Below are 25595 nucleotides of genomic sequence, written 5' to 3' on the forward strand. Positions count from 1 at the left end.
AAATGGAAGAGAGCAAGAGGCAGGAGGGAAGTGAAAATGTGATAAAGTTTCTGTCTCGTTTGGGGATGTTTTAAAATGTTCATTTTCTATAGACATTGGTAGAAAAATATAAATTCACATACGCAATGTAAATTTTAAAGGAAGAGCTTCCTAGAAGAACAAAAACAAAGAAAACTTGATATATCCAAAAAGAGGCAGAAAAGGCAAAAGAAAAGAATGTGAGGAAAAAAGAAAGAAATAAGCAATAATCATGCTAACCAGAAACAAACAATAAGTGTAAGTCCAAACATATTGGTAATAATAATAAATGTGTATGGACTGAATTCCTCATTTTTAAAAGAATTCTGAGATCGGATTTAAAAAGTGACAGAAATCTAGTTACATGCTACCTGTATAAATTATATTTAAAATAAGACAATAGGCAAACATTAAGAAAAAAAATATATATTAAGTAAAACGAGTATTATTAATATTAGATGAAACAGAATTAAAAGCAAAAAGCATTTGATAGGACAGTTAGTTGACTCACCTAACCAGTGCCCTTCCATCTGGCAACAGAGAAGATAAGACAGAACAAAAAAGACATGGACATACGGGCCAAGAGACCTGTGGTACCTAATAAATGTCCAAAACATACAGGTTAAGTACAACTCTTTTATGTACAATCCTAAGAAGATAATTTCCATGTGATCTGTTCCTTCATTTATTGCAGAACCCCTCCCAAACTTTTATAGTCATTCCCACAAGCCACAGCTAATTCGACAATACATCACTCTTCTGTTTACTGTGTACTTGTTCCTTCTTTCTCTGCTTTTCCAAATATGCGGTGGGAGATATATTCCCTTGAACTACCTGATGTCATATTTCTAGATCCATCATATAATCTTGCTATGTTTCCATACATTTTCCTCTTACAATATAATAAATTTCTCTTTTTATTATTAAACCTCTACATGAAAAATGGGTGGTATTTCACTTTGAATAACACAAATAGCAAACTCTTCTTAATGGCAAAATATACAACTTAGTACCCAAGAAACACATCATTCATTTATTCATTTACAATTCACATAGAACAACCGTAAATATTAACCATGCATTAAGCCACAAGTGAAATCACAAAAATATCATAAAGCAGAACTCTGACAGGCCACATTTTCTAATTACAATCCAACAAAATTAGAAATTAACAATAAAAGGATGACTTTTAAAAAAACTACTACTTTCAAATTTTAAAACATGATTTTAAATAATTCTTAAAGAGGAAATTTAAAGAAAAAGTATAAACTAGAAAGAATAAAAATAGACTTAGAAAATATATAGAACAATGTCAAAGTGGTACTTACTAGAAAATTTGTAGTCTTAAATATTTTTTAGAATATAAGAAAAACAAAATAAATGGAGCAAACATACACTTACAAAGACTACAAAAAGAAGAAAGTAGAAGGAATAAAATATAAAGTTAGAAATTAATGAAACAGAAAACATAGAAAGCAAAAGAAAAAACTTAAAATGAACAGAACTATTAAACATGATCAATAAGTCAAAAATAAATGGCTTGAAAATCTCAAAATATAAAAACCTCTGGCAAATCTGATTAAGAAAAAGAAGAGATGACACAAATAATATTAGAAATTAGAAAAGAGACATTACATACTCAGAATAAATTTTTCTTTTTGGTGAGAAAGATTGGCTCTGAGCTAACATTGGTTGCAAATCCTCCTCTTTTTCCTTGAGGAAGACTATCCCTGAGCTAACACCTGTGCCAATCTTCCTCCACTTTATATGTGGGACATCACCACAGCATGGCTTGATGAGCGGTGTGAAGATCCACATTTAGGACCCGAACCTGTGTACCCCAGGCTGCCGAATTGGACCACACAAACTTAACCACTTCGTCACCAGGCCGGCACCCTCAGAGTAAATTTTTAACTTATTAGAAAACAAAATACTTTATGTCATAAAAACTGACAAGCTGGATGAAATAAATGATATCTCAGGAACATACAAATAAACAAAAATTGATTCAAGAAAAGTTGGAAACCCTGCAAAGAACATAAAATAAACTGTGGAGAAACCCAACTTTCAGATCTAGTGACAATGGTGAACTAAAATAGGTTGCTGGCTCTCTACTCTGAACCCAAACCTGTTTTTACAAACAAGTGAGAAGAAGGTTGATGGATCCCAGGAATCCCTTGATGGTGAAACACTGGAAACTGCACCACTAAAAGCAGTACTAAGACAAGGATGTTTGCTCTCTCTGAAGCTAGAGACCAGTATACTAGAGGTTCTATCTACAACAAATGAAAGAAAACAGAGTTATAGCTATTAGAAATCAAAAGATAAAACTATCACTCTTTACATAATATGATTGTCTATCTAGGAAATCCCAGCAAACCAACTACTAGGACTACTAGTACTGTTAAGAGAGTTCAGCAAGATAGCCAGAGAAAACAATCAAAATTCAAAAACTAGTAGCCTTCCTATATACCACCACCAACTGATTATAAAATACGTTATGCATTGTTAAAAAAAGACTCTGTTCACAATATCAAACTCCATAAAATACTGATAAATAAACCTATCAAAAATATAAAACATAAATGGTGAATTATAAAAATCACAGAAAGACATATAAAGATCTGAATAGATGGAGAGAGATACCATATTCCTAAAGATTTCAGAATTGTAAAAACAAGAATTCTTCCCCAAACTAATCTATAAAGCCAATTTTGACAGGACTTTTTATAGATCTTGTTGAACTGATTCTAAAGTTCATAGGAAGGAAAAATGCAGGAATAACCAAAAACATTTTTTAAAGAACAATAAGGAGGGACTTGCTTTACCAGAAAACAAAATATGCAATAAAAGAATAGCAAGTAAAACAACAGTATTGTCACAGCAACAAAATAAATAGACTAACAGTAACTGTCCAGAAACAGACCCTTAGGAATTTATTTTATGAGAAGGCGGCATTTCAAATCAAAAGGCAAAGAGAAAAAGACAACATATTTATCAAACACTCTTGACTATCTTTTGGGGACAAAATATAAATAAATTCTTAACTCATACCATATACAAAAATTAATTCCAGATGCCTTCTGAAAAGTCTACAGGTAAAAATAAAATGATTTTATAGTATTAGAAGAAATGATAAGAAAAGTACTATGATCTTAGGATGTGTGGCAGAGACTGCTTTGCCTACTCAACATTCATTCTCTTTCCTTCTTAATAGCAGAATCCCAATTTTAATCTAGGCACACTATCACCAAGAAATTTCCCAGTCTCCTTTGCACTTAGGCGTAGCCATGTACCTAGGTGCAAAGTGTCCTCTGGGACTTCCAGAAAGTCTAGGTTCTAGCCAAGGAGCAAAAGTGTTATCTTGGACTTCCAAGAAGTCCACTGAAAAGACAGAGGATACTCAAACGTAATGGCTAAAGCTCTGGCAGTCATTTTGGACAATAAGGTGACCTTAAAACAGAAGTCACATGTGGGATGGCAAAACAGAAGGCAGGAACCCAAGTACTGATGACCACGAAGCCACCATATCTACCTTAGCCTATCTACTCTTGAGTTGTCTATTCTGTGAGAGAAAAGTAGCCTATCTTGTTTGAGCTATTGTTAATTCATTTCATTACTGTTTTATATAGTTGAACCTAATCCTAAGAAATACAGGATGGGAAAGACCTTACTAAACAAGACACAAAACCTAGAAGTCATAAAGAAAAGACTAATATGTATGATTTTATAACAATTTAAAACTTCTGTATAAAACCAAATACATATATTCCCTTCTAATAATCAGGGATTTACAAATTTTAAAATACAACTTTTCACTCATTACAGTGACAAAAGTTCAAAATACAAAACAAGCATGGGGGGGTGATATGTGCAAATAGTTAACCTTTTAATATTGTGGGTGGGGATTACAAATCAGAGAAACGTTTTCAAAGGCAATTTTGCATTATTTATTAAATCTCTTCAGGTATATATCCTTTCACCCAGAAATCTTCAAAAAATATGGTGTAAATACAAGGAAGTTCATTTCAGCACTATTTGTAACAGCAAAAATTTGTAAACCATCTAACTCTTCTTCAGTAAAGGAGTGGTTAAAAATTATAATATATTCATACTATAGAATACATTGCTACTAAATGAGGTTGATGTGTATGTATTGATATAGAAAGAATCTTCATGACATATCACAAGAGCAATAATTACAGTATGATCTTGTTTATCTAGTAGACATTACATATGTTTATTAGCACATATGCATGTACCAAATAAACAGAAAGGAAGTTGGAAGGATGCAAACTACTGATTATAGTTACTTCTGAGGAAGAAAGAAAGGGGGTCTAGGGAGACTCTACTTTTTGCTTTATAAATCTTATTTTTGACCCTTTAAAAACGAATCCATGTCTTACTTATATAATCTAATAACAAGAAACAAGTGTATAAGAAAATATATCCCTAATTTGGAAATATATCCTGAGTTCATTGAAAAATACGAGTTAAAGAAAACAGAGCTAACGCTGAAGATGAAAGACCTGAGAATTAAAGTTATGAAAAATAAAAAATAGCCTTAAATTAAAACGCAGAAACTTGAAGGATAAAATTTTAAAATTAAGAGGATTAACACCTACTTGAAAAAGAACAGATCTGAAATTCAGCAGAGTAACAGGGAGATGAGAGAAACACGAAAGTGGTAATTATTAGCCATTATCACCCACCAAAAGGCTGTACACTTTGGATGAAAAAAAGACCGCACACGTGTCCTCTCTTCCTGGCCATGCTCAAGTAGACACATAAAGATGGGAGGTGATAATGGGAAACTAAATTATGACATGCATAAAAACAATTATAAAGTCACTCAATTTTAAAATCTGACAGTCCCAATCAAAAGAATGTATGACACAATTTAAGTCAAGATAAATGGAGTCATTAAAACTGCAATACAGTATTCCCAAAAAGATGCTTATGGAAAAATATCTTGATTTAATTTGACTCAATAGTTGATGCAATAGAATATATTTGAAAAAACACTGAGAGAATCAAGAAATCTAGGTTCTGGTTCTAGCTCAGTCCCCAGTATAGCAACGTAACCTTGGGCAAGTTACAACTCATCTGAGCATCACTTACTTCATTTGTAAAATGAGAGAACTGGGCTAGATGATCTCTAAATTCTCTGTGATCTCTAAGGATATTTGAATCTCTAGAGAAACACAGCAAAGAAACAGAATGTTAACTTCTGTTGTCCAAGCTATAGATCTGCCTGATGAGTTGTAGACAAGACTTGAAGGTATTTGTGACATAAAATTCAATGAGATGTCAGGAAGTATCCCAGAGAAACAATGACCTCCTCTAGCTAAGGAGGAAAAAAGAAGTTCTTTGACTAACTGGTTTTATTGAGCCACATAAAAAAGTGTTTTCACCTGAAATCGCATCATCTAAATCAAAAGATTTAACACTAAGACCTAAATACTCAGAAAACCAAGCACTTGGCACAGCAGAAAAGAATATCATTGTATTTGTGATTGCAAACTGGGTAAAAGTCACTAGAAGTTACAATGTAACCTTAGTTTTACTCTTCCAATGACTATTCCTCTATACAAACTTCCCATTCTTGGCAGAATAGTCATCCCACTGGTATATATGCATTCCTTCACTCATGTTTTTGCTTCTACCATTTGTCTCTCCCAGAATACCACTATCATTCATTAGACATTTATTACATGTGTTTTCATATTGTCCATTATTTTTATACACATAGTTCTCTTTCAAGCTAACTTGAAAGCTCCTGATAATGAGAAGCATATCTTCTTTCTGTCATCTACCTTGCCTCAATAGAACACACTCTCAATAAATATTTGTTGACAAAACAAATTCACAAATTATTTATTTCAATTAAATTCTGAGAGTTTTTGGAAATTAATTTCACATGCACATTCCGATTCCTTATTTTTATGTAAATATGCTCTTTTTTGTATTAAGGAAAACAAATCAGATAAGTTTTAAAACTAAAAAAACCTTCATAAATATGAATTCATTATCTTTACCAATTTACTTTCATTTCTCTTGTTTTAATTCTTCCTTCCATTGGAAATCTGTAAATAAAAACACAAGGTAAAACTTATTATTATTATAATTTTAACTAAATAAAACTATTTAAAAATTATTTAGAACATACTTAATTTCTGTACCTGATAGTTATCCGATTTGGATCTTTGTTCAAAGTATTCAGTGTTTTCTTTTCACTTATCCTCAATTGCACATCAAGAAATTCCTTGCAGCTGGCTATCATTGTGACCTATAAAATTTCATCCTTTGTCCATTTAATTATGTCCACTCTTTACTTCTTTCCTCTCATTCTCTTTCTCTGTATTTATTTATTTTTAATGATGCCTTGGGACATCACAGTTTTGTCATTTAGCAGAATAGAGTTAAAAATTTGCCTTATATATTTTGCTTCTTTAAGGATTCATTCATTCATTCACTAACAAATGTTAACAAACACTTGTTATGTGCCAGACGTTGTGCTAAAAACTGGGACTATACCAATAAGACTGTAAAGATTAATAAGATAAAATTTAAAATATTCAGCCCAGTGCCTACCACATAGTAATCACTCCATAAATGTAGCTCTTGTTACTACTACTATTACTACTATTATATTATTATCTACCCTTCTATAGTTTGCAAATCACTATCCCTATTGAGGCTAGTTTTGCAATGGAAAGAATGCTTTAGGTATTTATAAAAATTTATATTCTGGAGCCTAGTTCTCCCAGATGACTTTGAGCAAAGCACTCTCTGTGGTTTGGTTTCTCACATCTGTAAAATGAAACTAACACCTTTTCTAATTCATACAGCCTTTACTTTTCATCAATTTTTGTGCAATTTTTAGCATAACAAGCCTATCACAAACAATCAACTTAAATATTTTAAGTTAAAATGAATGGTTTAAATTTGAGAATAAATATAAATATCTTGTTTCATATTCATGTCTCCAGTAAAGGGAGAAAGGACCAGTAGAGTTACCAGGTACCAACAACTTTGGCTCTATTCATTGCTGTAGCAGCAAAGCTGCCCCCAGTGTTGATATCTTAGTATAACCTGTTTTCACTCCCATTTTATCCACATTCAGTTCTTTTTTTCTGGTCTATCACCAATGCTATTCTATTTCTACTGTTATTGTTATTCTGATGCAAAAGATTTAGGGAAGACTTCCAAGTACGTAACACACATGTCCCTCATTGTCTTTCACTCATAGCAGCCTTTCCTAATATATCAGGACACATCCATCATCTTGGAATCTTTCTCAACATATTACACTTGGTAGCCACTACCAAGGTAATCGGCATTATCACATAAGTTGAAAGGTAGCTGCCATCCCTACTTTGGGTATGCATATAAATTTTCTTAGTCCGGATACAGTGATACAGCTGAAAATATATTCTAAGGAGTAATATTCCATATCTCATGATCAAAGGTATATAAGGGGGGAGATACAAGCACTAAAAGAAATGCTTTCTTTTCTGTTCATTCATTCATAAATTATATGATATACAAATTAGTTGTTTCCCCAATATTATTTTATATTATTATTTATTTTCTAGTGAAAATTAATTTACCAGATCTGATAAAGTTTCTTTTCCACTTATTGTACAAAATTTCTTCACTGTCTCAAATGTAATATAATACCAAGCCATCAGTCTTCCTGCCTCTGTAGGAAAAGAAAAAATAAACATTCACCCCTTCAGCTGAAACAATTTGCTTTTTCATCAGTTTAACACACATTTCCTTACCATCTATTCTGTGCCTGTAATGGCATCAGATACAAAAGATACACCAAAAAATCTAGAAGACAGAGTCTCTAGAACTTACAGGTTGGCTAGGGAGATAACCACATGGGAAATAGCTAGACTAGAGGACAAAATCCAGTTAATGATATTTACATACTCAACTTAAGTACAGAGGAAATAAAGCCTAAGAGAATGGTCAGTGTCAGATGGCCTAGTAGGGAAAATGGGTTTTGAGTAGGATTTAAAAGTAACTAATATGCCTTGGCAGAAAGGAAATAAAGCCATTATGACCTCAAGAACAATCAAGACTTGCTTATCAAAAAAGTAAAGTTAAACAGACTATCATTAGAATACTGTAATGAGAAATATGGCTTGATAGTGACTACAAGTTCACGTCAAATTGACCTACTTCGAATCCTTGCTCCACCACTTATTACGTAGGTGCTCATGTGCAGGCTACTTGACCACTTTCTTAATGTAATGTGTGGACAAGAGAAGTACGTATCTCATATGTTTGTTGTGAAGATTAAATGCAATAATACACATACAATACTTAGCACAGTGCCTAACATTAAATAAATATTGCCTATTTTTATTATCAAAACATGATGAATGATAGACTATGGAAGCCCTGAAAGAGTCTTGAAATGCTATTAAGGGAGTTTAGATTTTGGATTTGTTTTGTAAAATAACAGAGGACCACTTAAAATTCTTAAGCAGTATTTTAATTAAATTAGAGTTTGAAAATAAATTGTTTTGGAAATAGAACATCGAGTTGGTTGGGGGTAGGGAGATAGGTAGAGTGGAGGTAAGTAATTGATGAAATGGAATTCATTTAAAAGGTTACTAGTTTCAAATATAAGTTGTCAAAAACATCATAAAGAATTTCAAGGCTTGTGAACACACACAGAAAACATCTGGGAAAAGGAAAATGACATACTGCTTCTCAAGGGAAAGGCTAACATTTATCCTTGTGCTATAGCTTTTGTTGAAGACGGGAAGAATCTGACATTCCATCAGACTTATAGGCATCAAGGACATGGTACAGTAGACAGAACTAAGAATCAGGAATAGAGAAGTAGGCAGGCCAGCTTAAAAGCCACTTTCTGAATTAGGAGGCTGGTAAATATGTTCAGCCAAAATGTGGGTAATGCAGTGGTTCATAAAAGGGAGCTTCTGAGATCAGTGTGTGAGATATCAACAATATGGTTACCAAGGGAACTAGTACGTTAACCTGTAGGGTATATTTAAAGATGCTCCTCTTAACCTAGATGTTTATAAATTAATATAGGGTATCTCCCTGCTACAGAAAATGAAAGGTTTTGAGAAAAGACTTGATACTTGCTGGTTTATTTCTTTTTTTTTTTTTTTTTATGAGAAATTTTTTTTTTTTTAAGATTTTATTTATTTATTTTTTTTCCTTCTTCTCCCCAAAGCCCCCAGGTACATAGTTGCATATTCCTAGTTGTGGGTCCTTCCAGTTGTGGCATGTGGAATGCCGCCTCAGCGTGGTTTGACGAGCAGTGCCATGTCCGCGCCCAGGATTCGAACTGACGAAACACTGGGCCGCCTGCAGCGGAGCGCACGAACTTAACCACTCGGCCATGGGGCCAGCCCCTTGCTGGTTTATTTCTAAGGACGAAGGTTTTCTAGGTAAGGTATAAAAATAACCTAGAAAGAAAGCCATGAAAAAAGTGAATCAAGATAGGAGTGGAAAGAATTTAAAAAGATTTGCAAGTGCAGAGAGGAAATAAAGAGGCAACTTACTATCAATAGAGCTGTTGAATGAAGAATATTCTCATAGTAGCAAATTCCGTATATTTCAAAGTAAAAAGTCACAGAGTTGGAGGGTGTAGGGGAGGGGGAGGTAGAGGCTATGAGAATGCACCTCTCACATCTCCTACTACAAGAAGTGTCTTTGATTGGTGGCCCCAACTGCTATGCTCGGAAGCAATCACCATGTTCACATGGAGATTACACATCTCATGAGATGCTCCAAACCAAGGACTCAGCACAGCAGAATTACTGACGTAGGACTGTAAGACAAGGGACTCCTCAGATGGGCAACTTTGACTCGAAGATTCCCCATCAGCTTTGCCAAATGGTCCTAGGACTGCATTACAGGCTTAAATTCTTCTTCCTTCCCTCCTTCCTTCCCTCCTCTCCTCTCCTTCACAGACGTAAGATCTGCATTCCAGTTTAATGACTTTCCCAGCCACTTGCAGTTACTGCCCATTTTCAGAAGGTTAAACCTTATTAAATTCACATATACTAAGACTTGGCCCTTTGAGCCTTTCTCCTACACACATTACCAAGGAGAATAGCTGAAAACTTAGGCAAGAATACAAGCATACAGACATAAAAACCTAGAGACACGAGTATTATGACCACAAATTTAAAAAGCAAAAACTCTATGAAGCAGAATTATTGGAACATACAGACTAAGAATTTAAATAACAAAAAACAAATGTCCAAAGAGATAAAAGAAAATATTGGTAATATGAAGGAAAAAGAAGTCATAAAAAAAGAAGTAATTAGATACTATGCAAGCAACTTCCATCTACATTAATGGCAAGCTAAATAATTATGAACCAAGCCTTCTGCTAAAGGCAACTAAAACAGCTAACCAAAACACAAGAAGTATCTCTTATAAAGCATCAAAGAACTAACAAGATCTTTATCTGGGAGAGGGGTTAAACTCAAAGGGATAAGCATACACAAAATATTTACAAAAACTGACCACATACTGGGACATCAAACAAGTCTCAATAAATTTCAAGATTGCGGGGCTGGCCCCGTGGCCGAGTGGTTAAGTTCGCGCGCTCCGCTGCAGGCGGCCCAGTGTTTCGTTAGTTCAAATCCTGGGCGCGGACATGACACTGCTCATCAGACCACGCTGAGGCAGCGTCCCACATGCCACAACTGGAAGAACCCACAACGAAGAATACACAACTATGTACTGGGGGGCTTTGGGGAGAAAAAGGAAAAAATAAAATCTTTAAAAAAAAAAAAAAATTTCAAGATTGCAATCATACAGTGTTATCTGGTCACAAAGCAACTGTATCAAATGTCAAGAACAAGTACAAGAAAAAGCTAGGAAAGAAAACTCACGAGAAAATCCTATGTAGAGAAATTAAAAAATATAGTTCTAAATAATTCATAAGTCAAAGAAGAAATCATAATGGAAATTAGAAAATATAACAAACTCGTTGATAATGAAAATACTACAAATCAAAGCCAACAAAAATTCTTAGCCTTAAATAAATATATAGTACTCCCGTACATTTACATAAATACTTATTTCCTGTAAATATACGGTATATGAATTTCCTATAAAATCTTGCATTTTGCAAAACTGCATACTGAAAATAACAGAGCTTATGGAAAAAAATGTTGACGCAAACAACTAAAAACATCCATGCAACCTTCTAACAAGAACACTAACCTAAATAATAGTCCTAATATAAATACTAGCACAGTTAAAAAGACATGTTAAATTCCTCATAAAGTCATACATATATACATATATATAATACTTTGTGGTTTTTCTTAAGTAGCTTCATAGTATAGGGTGAAAAAAGAGTTGAGGCTGCTGAGTTATAAACACAAAGGACAAATGTTCAAAGACTGGGCATTGCATAATATGTATTTTCAAGTCAGAGCACATGGCCAATCTGGGCCCAGAGGAAGTTCAGGTAAAAGGGCATTATGTTCACTACTGTATTCCTCTGAGAATTCAGCTAAGTTCAGTTAGATTTGTGTATTTTATGTTAAGCTGCTGTGATGGTTAATTTTACGTGTCACCTTAACTGGGCCAAAGGGTGCCCAGATATTTGGTCAAATATTATTCTGGGTGTGTCTGCGAGGACGGTTTTTGGATGAGATTAACATTTCAACTGAGTAAAGCAAATTGTCTTTCCTAATGTCAGTGGCCCCTTCCAATAAGTTGAAGGCCTGAATAAAACAAAAAGACTGACCCTAAGAAGGCATTCCTCTTGCCTGGCTGCCTTGAGCTAGGACTGGGTCTTTTCCTGCCTTCAAACTAGAACTGAATCATGGGCTCTCCCTGGGTCTCAAGACTGCCAGCTTTGGGACTGGAACTTATACCCCTGGCTCTCCTGGTTCTCAGGCCTTCAGACTCGACTGGAACTACACCATTGGTTCTCCTGGGTCTCCAAGTTGCTGATTGCAGATATATATATATATATATATATATATATATATACACATCCCGTTGGTTCTGTTTCTCTGCAGAACCCTGACTAACAGCGCTACTACGTGAGGTGCTGGGGAAAATGGTGTAGCATCAGTACAAATTTTTTGCTGCATAGACATGAGTCTCACTTTTGCCATTTTCATATGAGCTAATTCATGTTATTGAAATATATGTTGTAGTAGATGAGATTGTATTAGAAGAGAAGTTGAAAACTAAGAGCTAAGTATCCTTTTTAACAAGTTAGGAAAAGAACAGCAAAATAAAACTAAAGAAAGCAGAAGGAAGGTTAGAGTAGAAATCAATGACATAGAAACAAATATTCCACAGAAAGGATCAGCAAAACCAGAAGTTGTTTCTTTGAAAAAACTAAAAAATTAATAAAACTCTATAAAGAATGATTAGCGAAAATGAGAGAAGGCACAAATTACAAATGTCAATTCAAAATATTTTCTTATTTTCTCTGAAATTTCCTCTTTGACCCATGATCATTTAGTAATGTGTACACCAAAAAAAAAAGTTAATTTTTATCTACGTAAATTTTTAAAAATAAAGAAATGCTGTAGAAATTTTCAAATTGCCTGGAAAGCTCTTTTGCAGTCAGAGATTAGATAAGTTCTATTTTCTTCCATTTTAAAAACATCTTCATTTGTCTTCCATTTTTAAAATACCTTCATTAAATCTACTTAGTATTCATTTTAGTATATCACAACATTTCCCAAATCATGCTCTATAATGCTAGTGTTCTTTGCAGTATTAATGAATCTTCCTTTAAAAAGGTTTCGGTGGGCAAATAAAAATGTAAAAGCCCTAAGTTAACCCATTTAGGCTCTTTTTAATTGCTTTTCTTCTCAGCACATTTAATATGTTATTGAACTCCATGAATCTCCTAGAAAAGACAGAGAACATAGTTTTACCGGGTACTATTTTCCTCTGGAAACTTCTCCTCCCTCAGAACATTCATTGAGATAAGCTGGTGTGTGGCATGAAGATCTAAACTGATTTTCACTATACCATTTACTGAAATGTCAATCCCAAGGCAGTGGTTCTCAATTTTAATGTGCAAAAGAAACATCTTGGAAACAGCCTTAAAATATAAATTCCTAGATTTGACTCCTAAAAATTGAGGTTTGTAGGTCTGGAATAGGATTCATTAATTTCATTTTTAACATAACAGCAACCTCAACTGATTTTGACAGCAAGTAGTCAACCCAACTGCACTCTAAGAAACATTACCCTAGTATGTGATAAGGAATATTTTCGGCTTTAAGATTGGATTGTCCTTTTAGTATCTGACAACTACCTGGACATGGGATGACTGATAAATGAAATAGAAATCAAAGATAGTAAATATTTTATAATCCTAGGCTTAGCAAAATTGTTATGCTATTGAGAATAACAGGCAAGCAGTGAAATATTTTCCTGACCTTGGACAAAAGAGAAATAACTCATGTTTACAGTAAAATGTTTTTACACTTATTATCTCACTTGATCATCACAACAACCCAATAAGGTAAGTAGGATATGTAATATATTCCTGTTTTGCAGATGAATAAACTAAGGCTCGGTAAGCATGAGGTGACAGCTAGCAAGTGGTAGGGCTGGGACTGAAATCCAGGTATTTGAAAGCCAAATTTTATGTTCATTCCATTTCACATTATTCCAGGTCAAATTAACTGTTATATGCTTCTGGGAGTCAAGTTTCATGTCATATATGTAAGTAAAAATTCCCAATAGAAAATTGAGGATGAAATTTTGGAGCAAAGGTGAGAAATCAGGATCAAAACTACAATTTTGAATTCATTTACATAATGATTAGAGCTGAAGTTGTGAAGGTAAATCATCCTTTCAAAGAAATGATCATAAACTGGGAATAAATGTCCAAGGTCTGAAACTTTAAGAAACCTACAGTAAAGCAAAAAAAGTCAGAAAAAAGAGATTAATAAAAGAAGCAGAACAAAAGAGTGTTATGAAGGGGAAAATTAATCAGGGAGTATTCACCAATGGAGAACAAGAAAAAATGTTAAACAGAACACTTCTCAGGTATGTTTAAAGGCAGAAGGAATGGCATCAGTGAATTCAAGAAGTTCCACAGTGAAGGAATGATAGTGGGAACAAGATTCTTGAGAGTGAAAGTATCTAAAGAACAGATAAATAAGGTACGTTTAGTGATTCTCATGACCCTCTACTGAGACATCCTAGAATACACAGAAGATAAACTCTTACAAACAAAATTAGGTTTACCAGAATAAGGACCGTGGGGAAAGGAAAACAACATTATAAATCTAGGGCTGAGAGAGCAGTAAATTGTCTTAAAAACTTAACCTTATATTAAATACAAATAAAAACATGATACAAAAGCATACATTTCTATAGTATGGTTGCAAGTATATAAAAAATGCATTAAAAATGGAAGAATACATGCCAAATATTAACAAACAGTCAAATGTTGATTTTTTAAAAAAACTTTTCTATACTTCCCAACTTTTATTCAGTAAAGTACTCTTTCTTAAAAGGATTAATTTAGAATAATGAAGTCAATATTTTCCCCCAAGAAACTTTCAATCATGAGTGCTAAAAACTACAAAACATTCTTTCTCTTTTCTATTATACTCTAAATAGAATGAAAAAGAGAGGGAAGGAGTAAGGGAGAGTGAGATGGAGGGAAGGAGAGAGAGAGAAAGAGAAAAGGAGCCTAAGTAACCATCCAGATAATCAATCTGAATAATTAAGAAGTGGCAAAAGAATATCCACAAGAGTTATAAGAGGTTTGAAGCAACCCGGAAATTTGAGCATTTCAATCTTCTGCTAAAAGTCACTTAGATTTGGTGAAGACAAATTCTATGCCTATCAAAAAGAAGTTCTATGATTTTATAAATAGGACTGCTGTATAAATTTATCTTGCTAATAATGTTGATACCCTCTTGAGAACTGATATCACAATTTAATTTTACCATTATCTAAATTTTAGTAGAAAAAATTTTTTTATTTAGTCTTAAATAAGCAACCGTTAAACTTAGTAACAAGGATGGAAAATTACCAGTTGGTTTGAAATTAACATCTTCATCCATTTTTATCAAGTCCAGAGATGATAAGTCATTCAGATTCTTCAAACATAATTCTGTTCAATTAGAGAATACATCTTTATTTTAGTAAAATAAGGAAGAAGCAGAAAACAGTATCTATTATTAAATATGCTAAAGTTGTGTTTCTGTGTACATAATTGCTCTAGGAAGAACTGTAGTCCCTACTTAAGTGGTAAGAAAAAACTCATTTAAATAAAAGAACCCAACCAAATGCTAAAAAGATTTTCTAATAATAATAACACAAATAATAAAAATAATACTCAGTAAGTGATAAAATAACATTTGCAACTTGGAGCTTTTAAAATGATATATTTGTATTACCTCATTTAATTCTCAAAATAACACAATAAGGTAGGTATTAATATTATTTCATATACAAATTAGGAAACAAAATAGAGAGGCTAAGTAAGTTGCTCCGGGTTTAAGTAACCACTTTGCTATGTGACTTTCAACATGGAAGTGGTTTTCTTTTTCTTTTCTTTTTTTTTTTTTAACTTTTATCAAAGATATATATATATATAAAAAGTATAAAGAGTCAAATAGTTCTACAAAGATTGTGCCAAAAACACTAGTCTTTCCCCTCCTCCGAGTTTGCCACTCTCTTGCCACTTAAGACTATTTTAGCTGATGCATTTAGCATTTACTCCAGCATCTCTGAATATGCCACTATTGCTACCTAGGAACCTCTGACTAGGAAGCAGTGCAGGTTCACTCTCACTGATTGATGGGGATAAGAGCAATTGTAGTAGCCTGCTGCTTACAGTGCTCTCTCTGTTCTGTGCCATAAAGCCAGGAGACTGGAAGTAGTTCAGAGCAGAGAGTGAGAATATCACAATCTGTTCAATCTCAGAGTAGTCGCTCACAAACACACAGTCCTTAGAAGGCAAGGTTCTTTGGGAAATAATTTAGTTTAAGCAACACTGCTTAGGCAGCTTGACATTTTTAAGTGTGTGGTTAAGTAATGCTTTTGAAGTCTTTGCTAATTTTCTTAATTACTCACTATTAAGTGAACATTCAGTAAGTTAATCAGTCGAAGAAGAATGATTACTACATGCTGAGCACTATTCTAAGTTTTAGGTTCACAGTAGTGAGCAAGACAAGGGTCACCCTCTATAGAACTAATATTTTACTGAAGAAAGCAATCAATATACAAATAAAAAGTAAATCATATAGTTTTAGGTATTAAAAGGTGCTATGAAGAAAAATAAAGTTGAGAAAGAACCTAAAGAATGATAGTTTTTTAAGTTTTTAACTAAAGCTTATGTGTATTTCTGATATAAAGCTACATAATTTCTGATATAAAGTAAGGATACAGTCATCCTAATTTTCAACATAAACACATCACCTTTTCCCAGAACAGGAAAATGGCAATAACAACATGGAAATCATTTTGCCTTCCTCTCTGTAAAGATGGGTTTAAATAAGGTAGCCCAGGAAGGTCTCTCTGAGGAGTTGATATGTGAACAAAGACCTGGATGATATGAAGGTGCAGGCCATGTAAAAATATGTGAGAAGTGTTCCAAGAATAAAGAACAGAGAACACAATGACCTGAAGTGGGAGCAAGCTTGGTGTGTTTAGGGAATAGCAAAAGGGCCAGTCTGGAGAGAGTGGAATAAAAGAGAGAGAAAGTGATAAGAGATGAAGTCAGAGAAATAGGCAGGGAAATATCAAGTCAGGGAGAACTTGGTGGGCTCTGGTGAAAGTCTGCATTTTATTCTAAGAGCGATGGGGTAGCTATTGGAGGACACTGAGCAAGAAAGGATAACCAAATTTAGGAAACAGCATATTTTATGCTAACGACCTTTCCTAAGAGCCTTAAGGCAGACCTCCAAGGATACCAAAACATTACGTTCAGTTATACAATAAATTTGGCTGTTCTTCATATGCAAAACTTAGCTACCCTATAACGACGGAAGATAAGGCAAACATGAACTGTGATCCTCCTAATTTAACAAAAATTAAATCATTACAGTTATCAGAATATAGCAAGATATCTCATGAACTGTCTGATTTATTGTGTGTATTTGATCATTATAATCAAAATATATGCTTTAAAAACTCTAATACAAAATTGGTCAATAAATAAAGGATAATACAACTATTTTATAGATCTGTTTCTCAATAGCAGCATATATGGTATTGCTTATCACCATGTTTCAACAACATATTTACTCTTTAAGCAAGACAATTTTACCACTTTATCCTTATCTCTGCATTTTTATTTGCCATATGTGTATATCCAAGTAGAGAACAAATTAAAATTGGCTAAACATTTTTAGTGGATCTAACATTTTTTCTTTTACTGGAAGAGAGTGTCAAAACAATGAAGAGGGAACAATTTCTAATTCTAACAAATGCTCAACAATCTTTTGATATTTTAAAAGATAGGTAATGAAATACTGAGTGTTAAATGAAAAATAAAGCTGAGGTTTGACAGGAATACATCATTAGCACAGATTAGGATAAGAACCCCATAATCAAGTTAGGCTTATATTTTCAAATAAAATTTAACTAGGAAATAATTAATATGTGGCAACATTTTGAAAGACCAGGGTCATTTTAAAAATAAAAACAAATAAACTGAGTTAATATATTAGACAAAGGAAGATATTCTGATAGAATTAATAAACAGATTAATTTGGAAAAAAAGTACATGTGCCAACCTCTATTTACATGTGAAAAAGAAATAATTCTATATTTTTTCTGCCAACAAAAGGTTACTTTCTAAAAAATAATTCACAAAAGAGTATTCTTACTTTCACAATAACTGACCTTTTTCATTAAATTTATAGAATATAATTTTTTAGAAGGAAATGCGTCTAACCTTGTAATTTTGCTTCGATTCCATCTTTGTTCAATCCAGATGCAAAACCTGAATAAGTTATGAAAAATTATAAAAAGTAAAATAGAATAGACTTCATTCATCTTTATAGGTTCAGTTTATACCCAAGCTACCTAGAAAAAGAGTAGTCTAATTAAATCTTAAATAGGAAAATAGCTTAATAAATTAAAACAAGGCTTAAACATCTACAGAAAACAACCACTGTTGCAAAATCCTTTTGATATCAATTGGCCTTTCCTCATTTTACTGTATAACAGTGAGCAGGAATACTGTATTTTTCCCCCCTTGGAGAGCTGAAAGTTTTGAACCTGTGTGCATTAGAATGGCATTTCAACAAGTCAGGTTATAACTGGATTTTAAGCAATCCCAAGGATTTTTATTTTATAACCCACACCACACAAAAGAAGCCTCTAGAAGCAACATAACCAGATGTGCGTTAGCTTTAGAAGCAAGATAACAATTCTAGCAGTAATAGTAGTAGTATATTCTTTGATGTGAACGCCAGTTCACACAAAATTCAAGGCTTTTTTTTTCACTTGAACTTATTTTAAATAATTTTAGGCATTTTTGTTATTTTTGAGTTAAATATTTTTGTAAAAGGTGTATTTTTAATAGTGCTGATTTTAAACCTTACTGAAAAGCTAAAATTAAAAAAGATAAAGATTTCTCACATTTGTCTACTCTTGCCTCTAAATGTATTTGTGAAAGTTGTTACTTTTGTTCATTACATATTAGTTTCTTTAATCCACTCTGTTATCTATTAGTATAAATAAAGGCCCAAATGGCTTGACAAAATTACTACTTTTCCAAATCAAAGTAACAAACCATAATGAGATGGATTTTTCAAGGCTCTAATATAAAGCAAGGTTGATCGTATCCATTCCAAAGCAATATTCACATCTGTGATGGTATGCAATACTATTTCTGCATTTAAATGCTCAATAAGATGTCTGTGCAAACTAATGGAAAAAAAATTCGCATTAGTATATGTATTTCAATGTCATAACTCTTACTTTTTTAAAGGTTGATAATATTTTCAATAATTCAATAATGTAAGTGAATATAAATGAATAATATACTTATTGCTACTTTAATAATTCATGAAAGATAACAATTTTTAAAAATCTAAGAGAAGGGGCCAGCCTGGTGGCATAGCGGTTGAGTTTGCACGCTCTACTTTGATGGCCCAGGGTTCGCGCATTTGAATCCTGGGCATGGACCTACATGCTGCTCATGAGGCCACGCTGTGGCATCCCACATACAAAACAGAGGAAGACTGGCACAGATGTTAGCTCAGGGACAATCTTCCTCAAGCAAAAAAGAGGAAGATTGGCAACAGATGTTAGCTCAGGGCAAATCTTCCTCATCAAAAAAAAAAATAGAGAGATGTATATATATATACACACACATATAAGAAAACCATAGTAAGTCAGTACAACTTTTAAAAAGAGTACAGATTTCTCTCTACTCCATGGCTCTAGAAGATATTATTGCTTTAAAAAAGGGTGGGGAGTGAATTATATCCTATTTTCTCCAAGAGTATTATAATCAAATACTTTACTAAAAGGTTTCAGATTGCCTCTCTATCACTAAACAAATTTTTAAAAATGTAAAGAGATGTACTAATTTGGCCTTTTATAACAAGGATACATGCTACCATATGCAAAGAAACACAGCCGAATAAAAATATTACATTGTCTTTTTTTTAACTACTAAATTTCTTGAAAGGACACAAATTTTCTAATTAAGATTATCGAAAAGTTTTAAGAAAATGGCTTTAGAAAATCCCCTAACCAAATTTCCTCTTAATATACTAAAAGAAAAAATATAGGCCATATTAATATCATCTTTTTGGAATATTTTCTGTATTACCTGCTTTCTACAGTGTCACTACAAGCTAACATCTGAATATACTTCTCTTTTGTACTCAACCGAGTCATAATAACTGCAGTAGCTGTAGTGTCAAACTGGAAAAAAACACACAGAGGGAAATTTAGTAAAGAGGGGCACATGTTGATACCAGTTCTCTTCAATAACTCAAGACCTTAATTTTATATTAAATAGTCCCCTCTCTTAAACAACAGGTCAAAAAGGCTTTAAAAATGCTTCTGAATTTGAATGTTAACTGAAAATTTAATTTAAAATCCTTCCAGGGGCTGCCGGCCTGGTGGCGCAGCAGTTAAGTGTGCACTTTCTACTTCGGCGGCCCAGGGTTCGCCGGTTCAGATCCCCAGCGCAGACAGGGCACCGCTTGGCAAACCATGCTGTGGTGGGCATCCCACATAGTAGGTAGAGGAAGATAGGCATGGATGTTAGCTCAGGGCCAGTCTTCCTCAGCAAAAAGAGAGAGGAGGATTGACAGCAGATGTTAGTTCGGGGCTAATCTTCCTCAAAAAAAATAAATAAATAAATAAATAAAATAAAATCTTTCCAAGAGCACAGATGTAAAAAACATCACTTTGCTTTCAATATAACATAATTTTGGCAGTGTAAAATCAAAACAAACTTAAGTAACTGGATAAAAGCTGTAAGATTTGGTGTAGTTTACGTACAATCTGATTTATCCTATAAAAATTATGGATTCACTTAACATAATATTTTGACATTCTTTGAAAAGGTATTTTTCCTAAATGTTCCCTTAGTACCTATACTAATGACATCTTTATCCAAGTATTTGTCAGAGTAGGCCACGTTCTATAATATGTATGAGCTGATTTTTAACTGTCAAAATACCTGGGGACCACTAAAGGTATTTTGTGCTAGGATCCAGGAATCCTACATGTTCTGCAATGCATGACAGTCCTACACAATGAAAAACTGTCCCATCCAAAATTGCCAATAGCATCCCCATTCAGAATAAAAAAAAAACAAAACAAAAACAAAAAAACTCAAAACCAAAAAAACCTTTAACAGTGTACACATTCATAAACCCAACCATTCATCAACCAATGTGAGCTCAGTGGGAGATGGGGAGTATGTCCCCTTTGGCAAGACTTGTTTTACTTCTATTCCTCCATTAAAGTCAATTTTCTCAGTTACATTTATTTCTAAACCTAGTCTAAAGTTTAACAAAAAATATATAAAAAGAGTTTTTTGTTTTCTACCTTGTTTTTAAAATAAGTTACAAAAAGTAAAATACTGTCACTTACTTGAGGTCGACCAGCTCTACCAATCATCTGAAGAATATCTGTTTCACTGTATTCTTCGAACATTCCTCCAGCATAATGCATTGTAGATTTTATAACTACTAGGTGAGCAGGCAAATTTACTCCCATAGCTAAAGTACTGGTAGTAACTGCATCAGATGAAGGAATATTACTTTCAAGCCATATAGCGTTATTGCTTCAGGTAGACATTTTCTTATAAAAGATATATTCTTATAAATGTAGTAAAAACTCATATATAGGGAATTTAGAGAAAAAAAGAATAAAGGAACATTTCCATGTAAAATAACACATCTTAAAACCAAAAAACTACAAATTCTTACTTTTCAAATTGCACTATGTTCAGTAACATGATAAAGAACTAAAACTGTCAAAAAGTTTACTGTAGCATATATATATATATACACGTGTAGTTACACAATTTTAGATTCTTGGAAGAAAAGTAGAAATAAGTAAGAATACTTGAGCTTTTTTTCCTCTTAAAAATAATTTTCCAAAATATCTTAATATTCATAAGAATGTTTTACTTACAAAGAACTGGTAGATCTCCAACAGTAAAAGCTCCTTCAACTACTTTTCTATCTGACAGTTCCATACCAGCATGATGATAAGCAACACCATGTATTAAGATATCTACAACAGAAATATATCATCTGCTATGTACTGTTAATATTTTATCAATAATTGACTCCTTTTATCTATAGCTGAAAATGCTATTCAAAAATTAGCTCTAAACCTACCTCTCAGTTTTGAATCTCTTATGGAATGTGCACACTTCTGTAACCTATTTAAAAATACCATAAAATTACTGAGAGTTTTTCTGATTAACATCAAAAAATTCTTATTTTATTAATTATTTTGAAGCTTACAGATAAAATATTTTCAAAATATCATTATTTGAAAACCATCTTCAAGAAGTAAAGTATATCAAACTTTCAAACTCAGAAGTCTCTAATTTTACAACTCAGCAAAAAAATAAATAATCCAACTAAAAACTGGGCAAAGGACCTGAATAGATATCTGCACTCCCATGTTCCCTGCAGCATTGTTCACAATAGCCAAGGTATGGAAACGACCTAACTGTCCATCGAGAGAGGTCTAGATAAAGACCATGTGGTATATATACAATGGAATATTATTCAGTCTTAGAAAAGAAGGTAATTCTGCCTTTCATGAAAACATAGAGGAACCTGGAGGGCATTATGGAAGTGAAATTGGCCATACAGAGAAAGACAAATACAGCATGGTATCACTTACACATGGAATTTTTTTTAAAAAAAAGGTCAAACTCACAGAAACAGTAGAAAAGTGAAGTGGTTGCAAGGGGCTGAGGCTGAGGATAGGGGGAAGTAGGGAGAGGTTGGTAAAAGAGTACAAACTTAAAAAAAAAAGTTCTTTATTTACTAGCTGTAACATCGAAGCTCACTTTTAAACCAGAAATTTGGAAAACTCGCTTTCCACAGGAAAAAAAACTTTATAAATGTTTATGTTCATTAGTCAGAACACACGCCTACTCCCATAATTTGCCTGAAAAATATTTACAAGGAATAACAATTTTTAAACCTCTACTATATCACTAGTAAGTAAACCAAAAAAGATGGAAATAAGAGAAGTTGCCTATTGTGTTCTGAGGTATGGTACTGAAAGAAAACTGGGTTAGGTTAAAAGAGAAGAGGAAGTTAAGAGAGTTTCTTGACTATTTGAAAAGGAATTCTGGGTACTTTGAAAGATTTTGGGTTGGTAGGTCCGTTCTTAATTATGTCTAAGAACCTCCAAATTTGTGTTTTTCCATTTCCTTGTTGCAGATATGACAGTATCAGGCATTATTTAATATAACATTCACTTTTTTTTTTAAGGATTTATAATGTAATGAAAACAAGGCAAGAGGAAAGGACATGTTAGTGTTAAGCACAAATTCTGTGCTACGCACTTTTAGATGTCTTTGAAATGTTGCCTTATCTAATTCTCACAATTGTATGGTGAGATAGACAGTTGATTTCCAAATATCCAACCCTGATTAAGATTGAAGCTGAGAGAAGCTAAGTAATGTGTCCAATGGTACACAGCTAGTAAAAGTGGCAGCACTACAATTCAAATCTGGGTCTCTAACTTCCTGCTGTTTCTAATAACAGCATTTTACTCCTGAAGAAACAGGAATAAAAAAGGAGCGTAAAGAAAGAAAAGAAGAGGGACAAAGAGTGAAGAAAGAAGAGAATCAAAGGAGAGAAATTTTCCTTGAGTAACTAGGTAAGAGTAGGAAATGAGAAAAGAAATTATGATAGACACCTCTGTGTAAAAAAATGATTATCTGAAACAAGATTAGCTCATTTGTATGCAGCAGAGAACAGGGGAAAACGGAGAGGATGGAATGGATATTAGTTTTAAGAGTACTTATATGTTATCTATTTCAGTTCCTTGCTTATATAGATAGGTTCAGCTCAAAAATGCTAATTAAGTATTCTCATAGAAGGCTATATAGTTATTCTACGTGAATGACGCCACTATTGCCCTAAGAATTCTCCAAGTTTTTAAAAATTTCCTTCAGAGTTAGTCTATGAGCAAGAAAATAGGTCTTATTACTTAATAGCCACATCTCTTTCTGACTACAGGTCACATGGCCCAACTTGATCAACTAGTTTATTCACCCAACAAGTAGAAAGCTCCAAATTACTCATAGCTACTTATAGCCTCTTTACTCTATACTCACAATTTTTTTTAATTCCAGTTTTACCTTTACTCTATCACTAGTTTTCTAGTGAGCTGGTCAATCTGTTTTTGAAACACCATCTTTATTAAAAACATTTAGAAAATTAAAAATCAAGAATGTTATAAAACCAAGTGCAGCTAGTATGAAAACTATCAATGATGCCAGCAAAATGACCTAATGGATGCATACATTCTCCCAACATGCTTGCTCACTGGCCACAAATAGCCAGGGAGTCTTCTTGATTAAAACCAGTGTCTCAGGAAGCATTCTTACTGTGAGACTACACCAATTAACTCCCGAAAGTTAACTAAGAAATGTCAAAATCTAGAAGTATTCTGTTATTTAAATGCATGATACAACAGAAAAATTATTTAATAAAAAGCTAAAAAGACCAGAGTACAAATAAGTTTGGCATGTTAGACACGTTTAGAAACCTTAGTAACAGAATCTGGGGCTTGATGGGCAAAAATAAGTCTTGTAGGAGTTGCTAGAATGAGACTGGTTCAAGAGGAACTGACATAAGCAGAGTCTCTTTCCCTAGACTACACCAACCAAAAACGGCACTCCATTCCTTTTCACTTACGCTTTTCTCAGGGAATGAAGCAAAAGCAGAACATACAAATGAGATTCTATTCAACCATTTATTGTTCCTAGTAAAAGACTGACTGCAATATATGATAAATATTCTCTGGAGTATAAAACAAAGAGGTGGGTAGAAAGAAATTTATGCTATTGTTATCTTGTTAGCATTAATTTCACTTTCTCCCTTTCTGTTTACATTTCAGACCTCATCTACTTTGAGTGCATGAAATCCATCTTTTTAATGGATAGAAAGCCAAAGAATGTCAGAAAACTAAATTGGTATCTTCTAGGTTTAGTACACATCCTTGGTTGACAAAGTGACTGGAGGAGGAAGTCACAGGATAGACTGATAATTGGAAAGCTGATCTGACCGAAAGCAGAGAAAAGTACTTCCCCAACCCCTTACAAAATGAGTCAGAAAATTCAGTATCTGCTCATATCCACATGTAATTATTCAATCCAATTTTAGTCTGAGGTCTACCACTAAATATGTTTATTGATTCCCAAAAGTTGTTATTAATAATAATAAGCTAACATTCATTAAGTAGTAAAAAGTGCTGGCACTCTGCTGAGACCTGCCAAGACGGAATGGTAAGTAAGATGACCATAAGTCTTCCTCTCCTCAAGAACTTTACAATCTAATGAATAAAATGGATATTAAAATAACAATTAAACAAAGGAGTATTTATTACAATTATAATAAGGGCTATGAAATAAAAGTGCCGGGTACCTATAAAAGTAACTAAGGGGAAACTGAGGACCATGAAAAACTTTCCAAGAAGCTGACATTAAAGGTGAGATTTGATGGAGGAATAAGAGTTAGGTAAAAACCATTCCAGGCAAAGAAAACATGATGCAGGAAAGCCCTTTATAGGGTGACAGTTGATATGTTCTCAGAACAGAGAGGCCAATATGGCTTGACTATAGTGAGTAAAGGCGTAGCATGGTCATGATGAGTCTGCAGAATTAGCTAGACATTCTATTATACAGGGTGTTGCAGGCCTTATTAAGGATTTAGGATTTTATCCTAAAGACAACAAGAAACTATTAAAGGGTTATAAACAAATGTGAACCCAATAAAATAATTAAAAGAAACTATTAAAGGGTTTTAGGCAGAAAACTGACATATTTAGATTTGTAATTTTACACAATCACACTGCTAACTAGATAAAGTGGGATAAGAGTATATGTATGGTCA

At 33.3% G+C, this 25595-nt stretch overlaps 1 protein-coding gene across 6 annotated transcripts in view; it reads right to left on the reverse strand.

The window, feature by feature from the left end:
• The window catches only part of HFM1 (helicase for meiosis 1), a 104790-nt gene that overhangs the window by 39382 nt on the left and 39813 nt on the right, over positions 1–25595 (reverse strand). For 5 of the 6 annotated variants that reach the window (XM_070486818.1, XM_070486817.1, XM_070486815.1 and 2 more), the window contains 10 exons: positions 21849–21892; positions 21640–21741; positions 21094–21239; positions 19817–19911; positions 18770–18903; positions 17927–17974; positions 15056–15136; positions 7632–7723; positions 6201–6307; positions 6057–6104 (listed from right to left, as the gene is read on the reverse strand). In XM_070486818.1, the coding sequence (XP_070342919.1) occupies positions 6057–6104; positions 6201–6307; positions 7632–7723; positions 15056–15136; positions 17927–17974; positions 18770–18903; positions 19817–19911; positions 21094–21239; positions 21640–21741; positions 21849–21892 (897 nt within the window). The remainder of the gene's footprint in view (positions 1–6056; positions 6105–6200; positions 6308–7631; positions 7724–15055; positions 15137–17926; positions 17975–18769; positions 18904–19816; positions 19912–21093; positions 21240–21639; positions 21742–21848; positions 21893–25595) is intronic. The other variant, XM_070486819.1, reaches the window with a different exon arrangement.

The sequence above is a fragment of the Equus asinus genome, chromosome 16 (assembly GCF_041296235.1).
Source record: "Equus asinus isolate D_3611 breed Donkey chromosome 16, EquAss-T2T_v2, whole genome shotgun sequence".
Classification (NCBI taxonomy): Eukaryota; Metazoa; Chordata; class Mammalia; order Perissodactyla; family Equidae; genus Equus; species Equus asinus.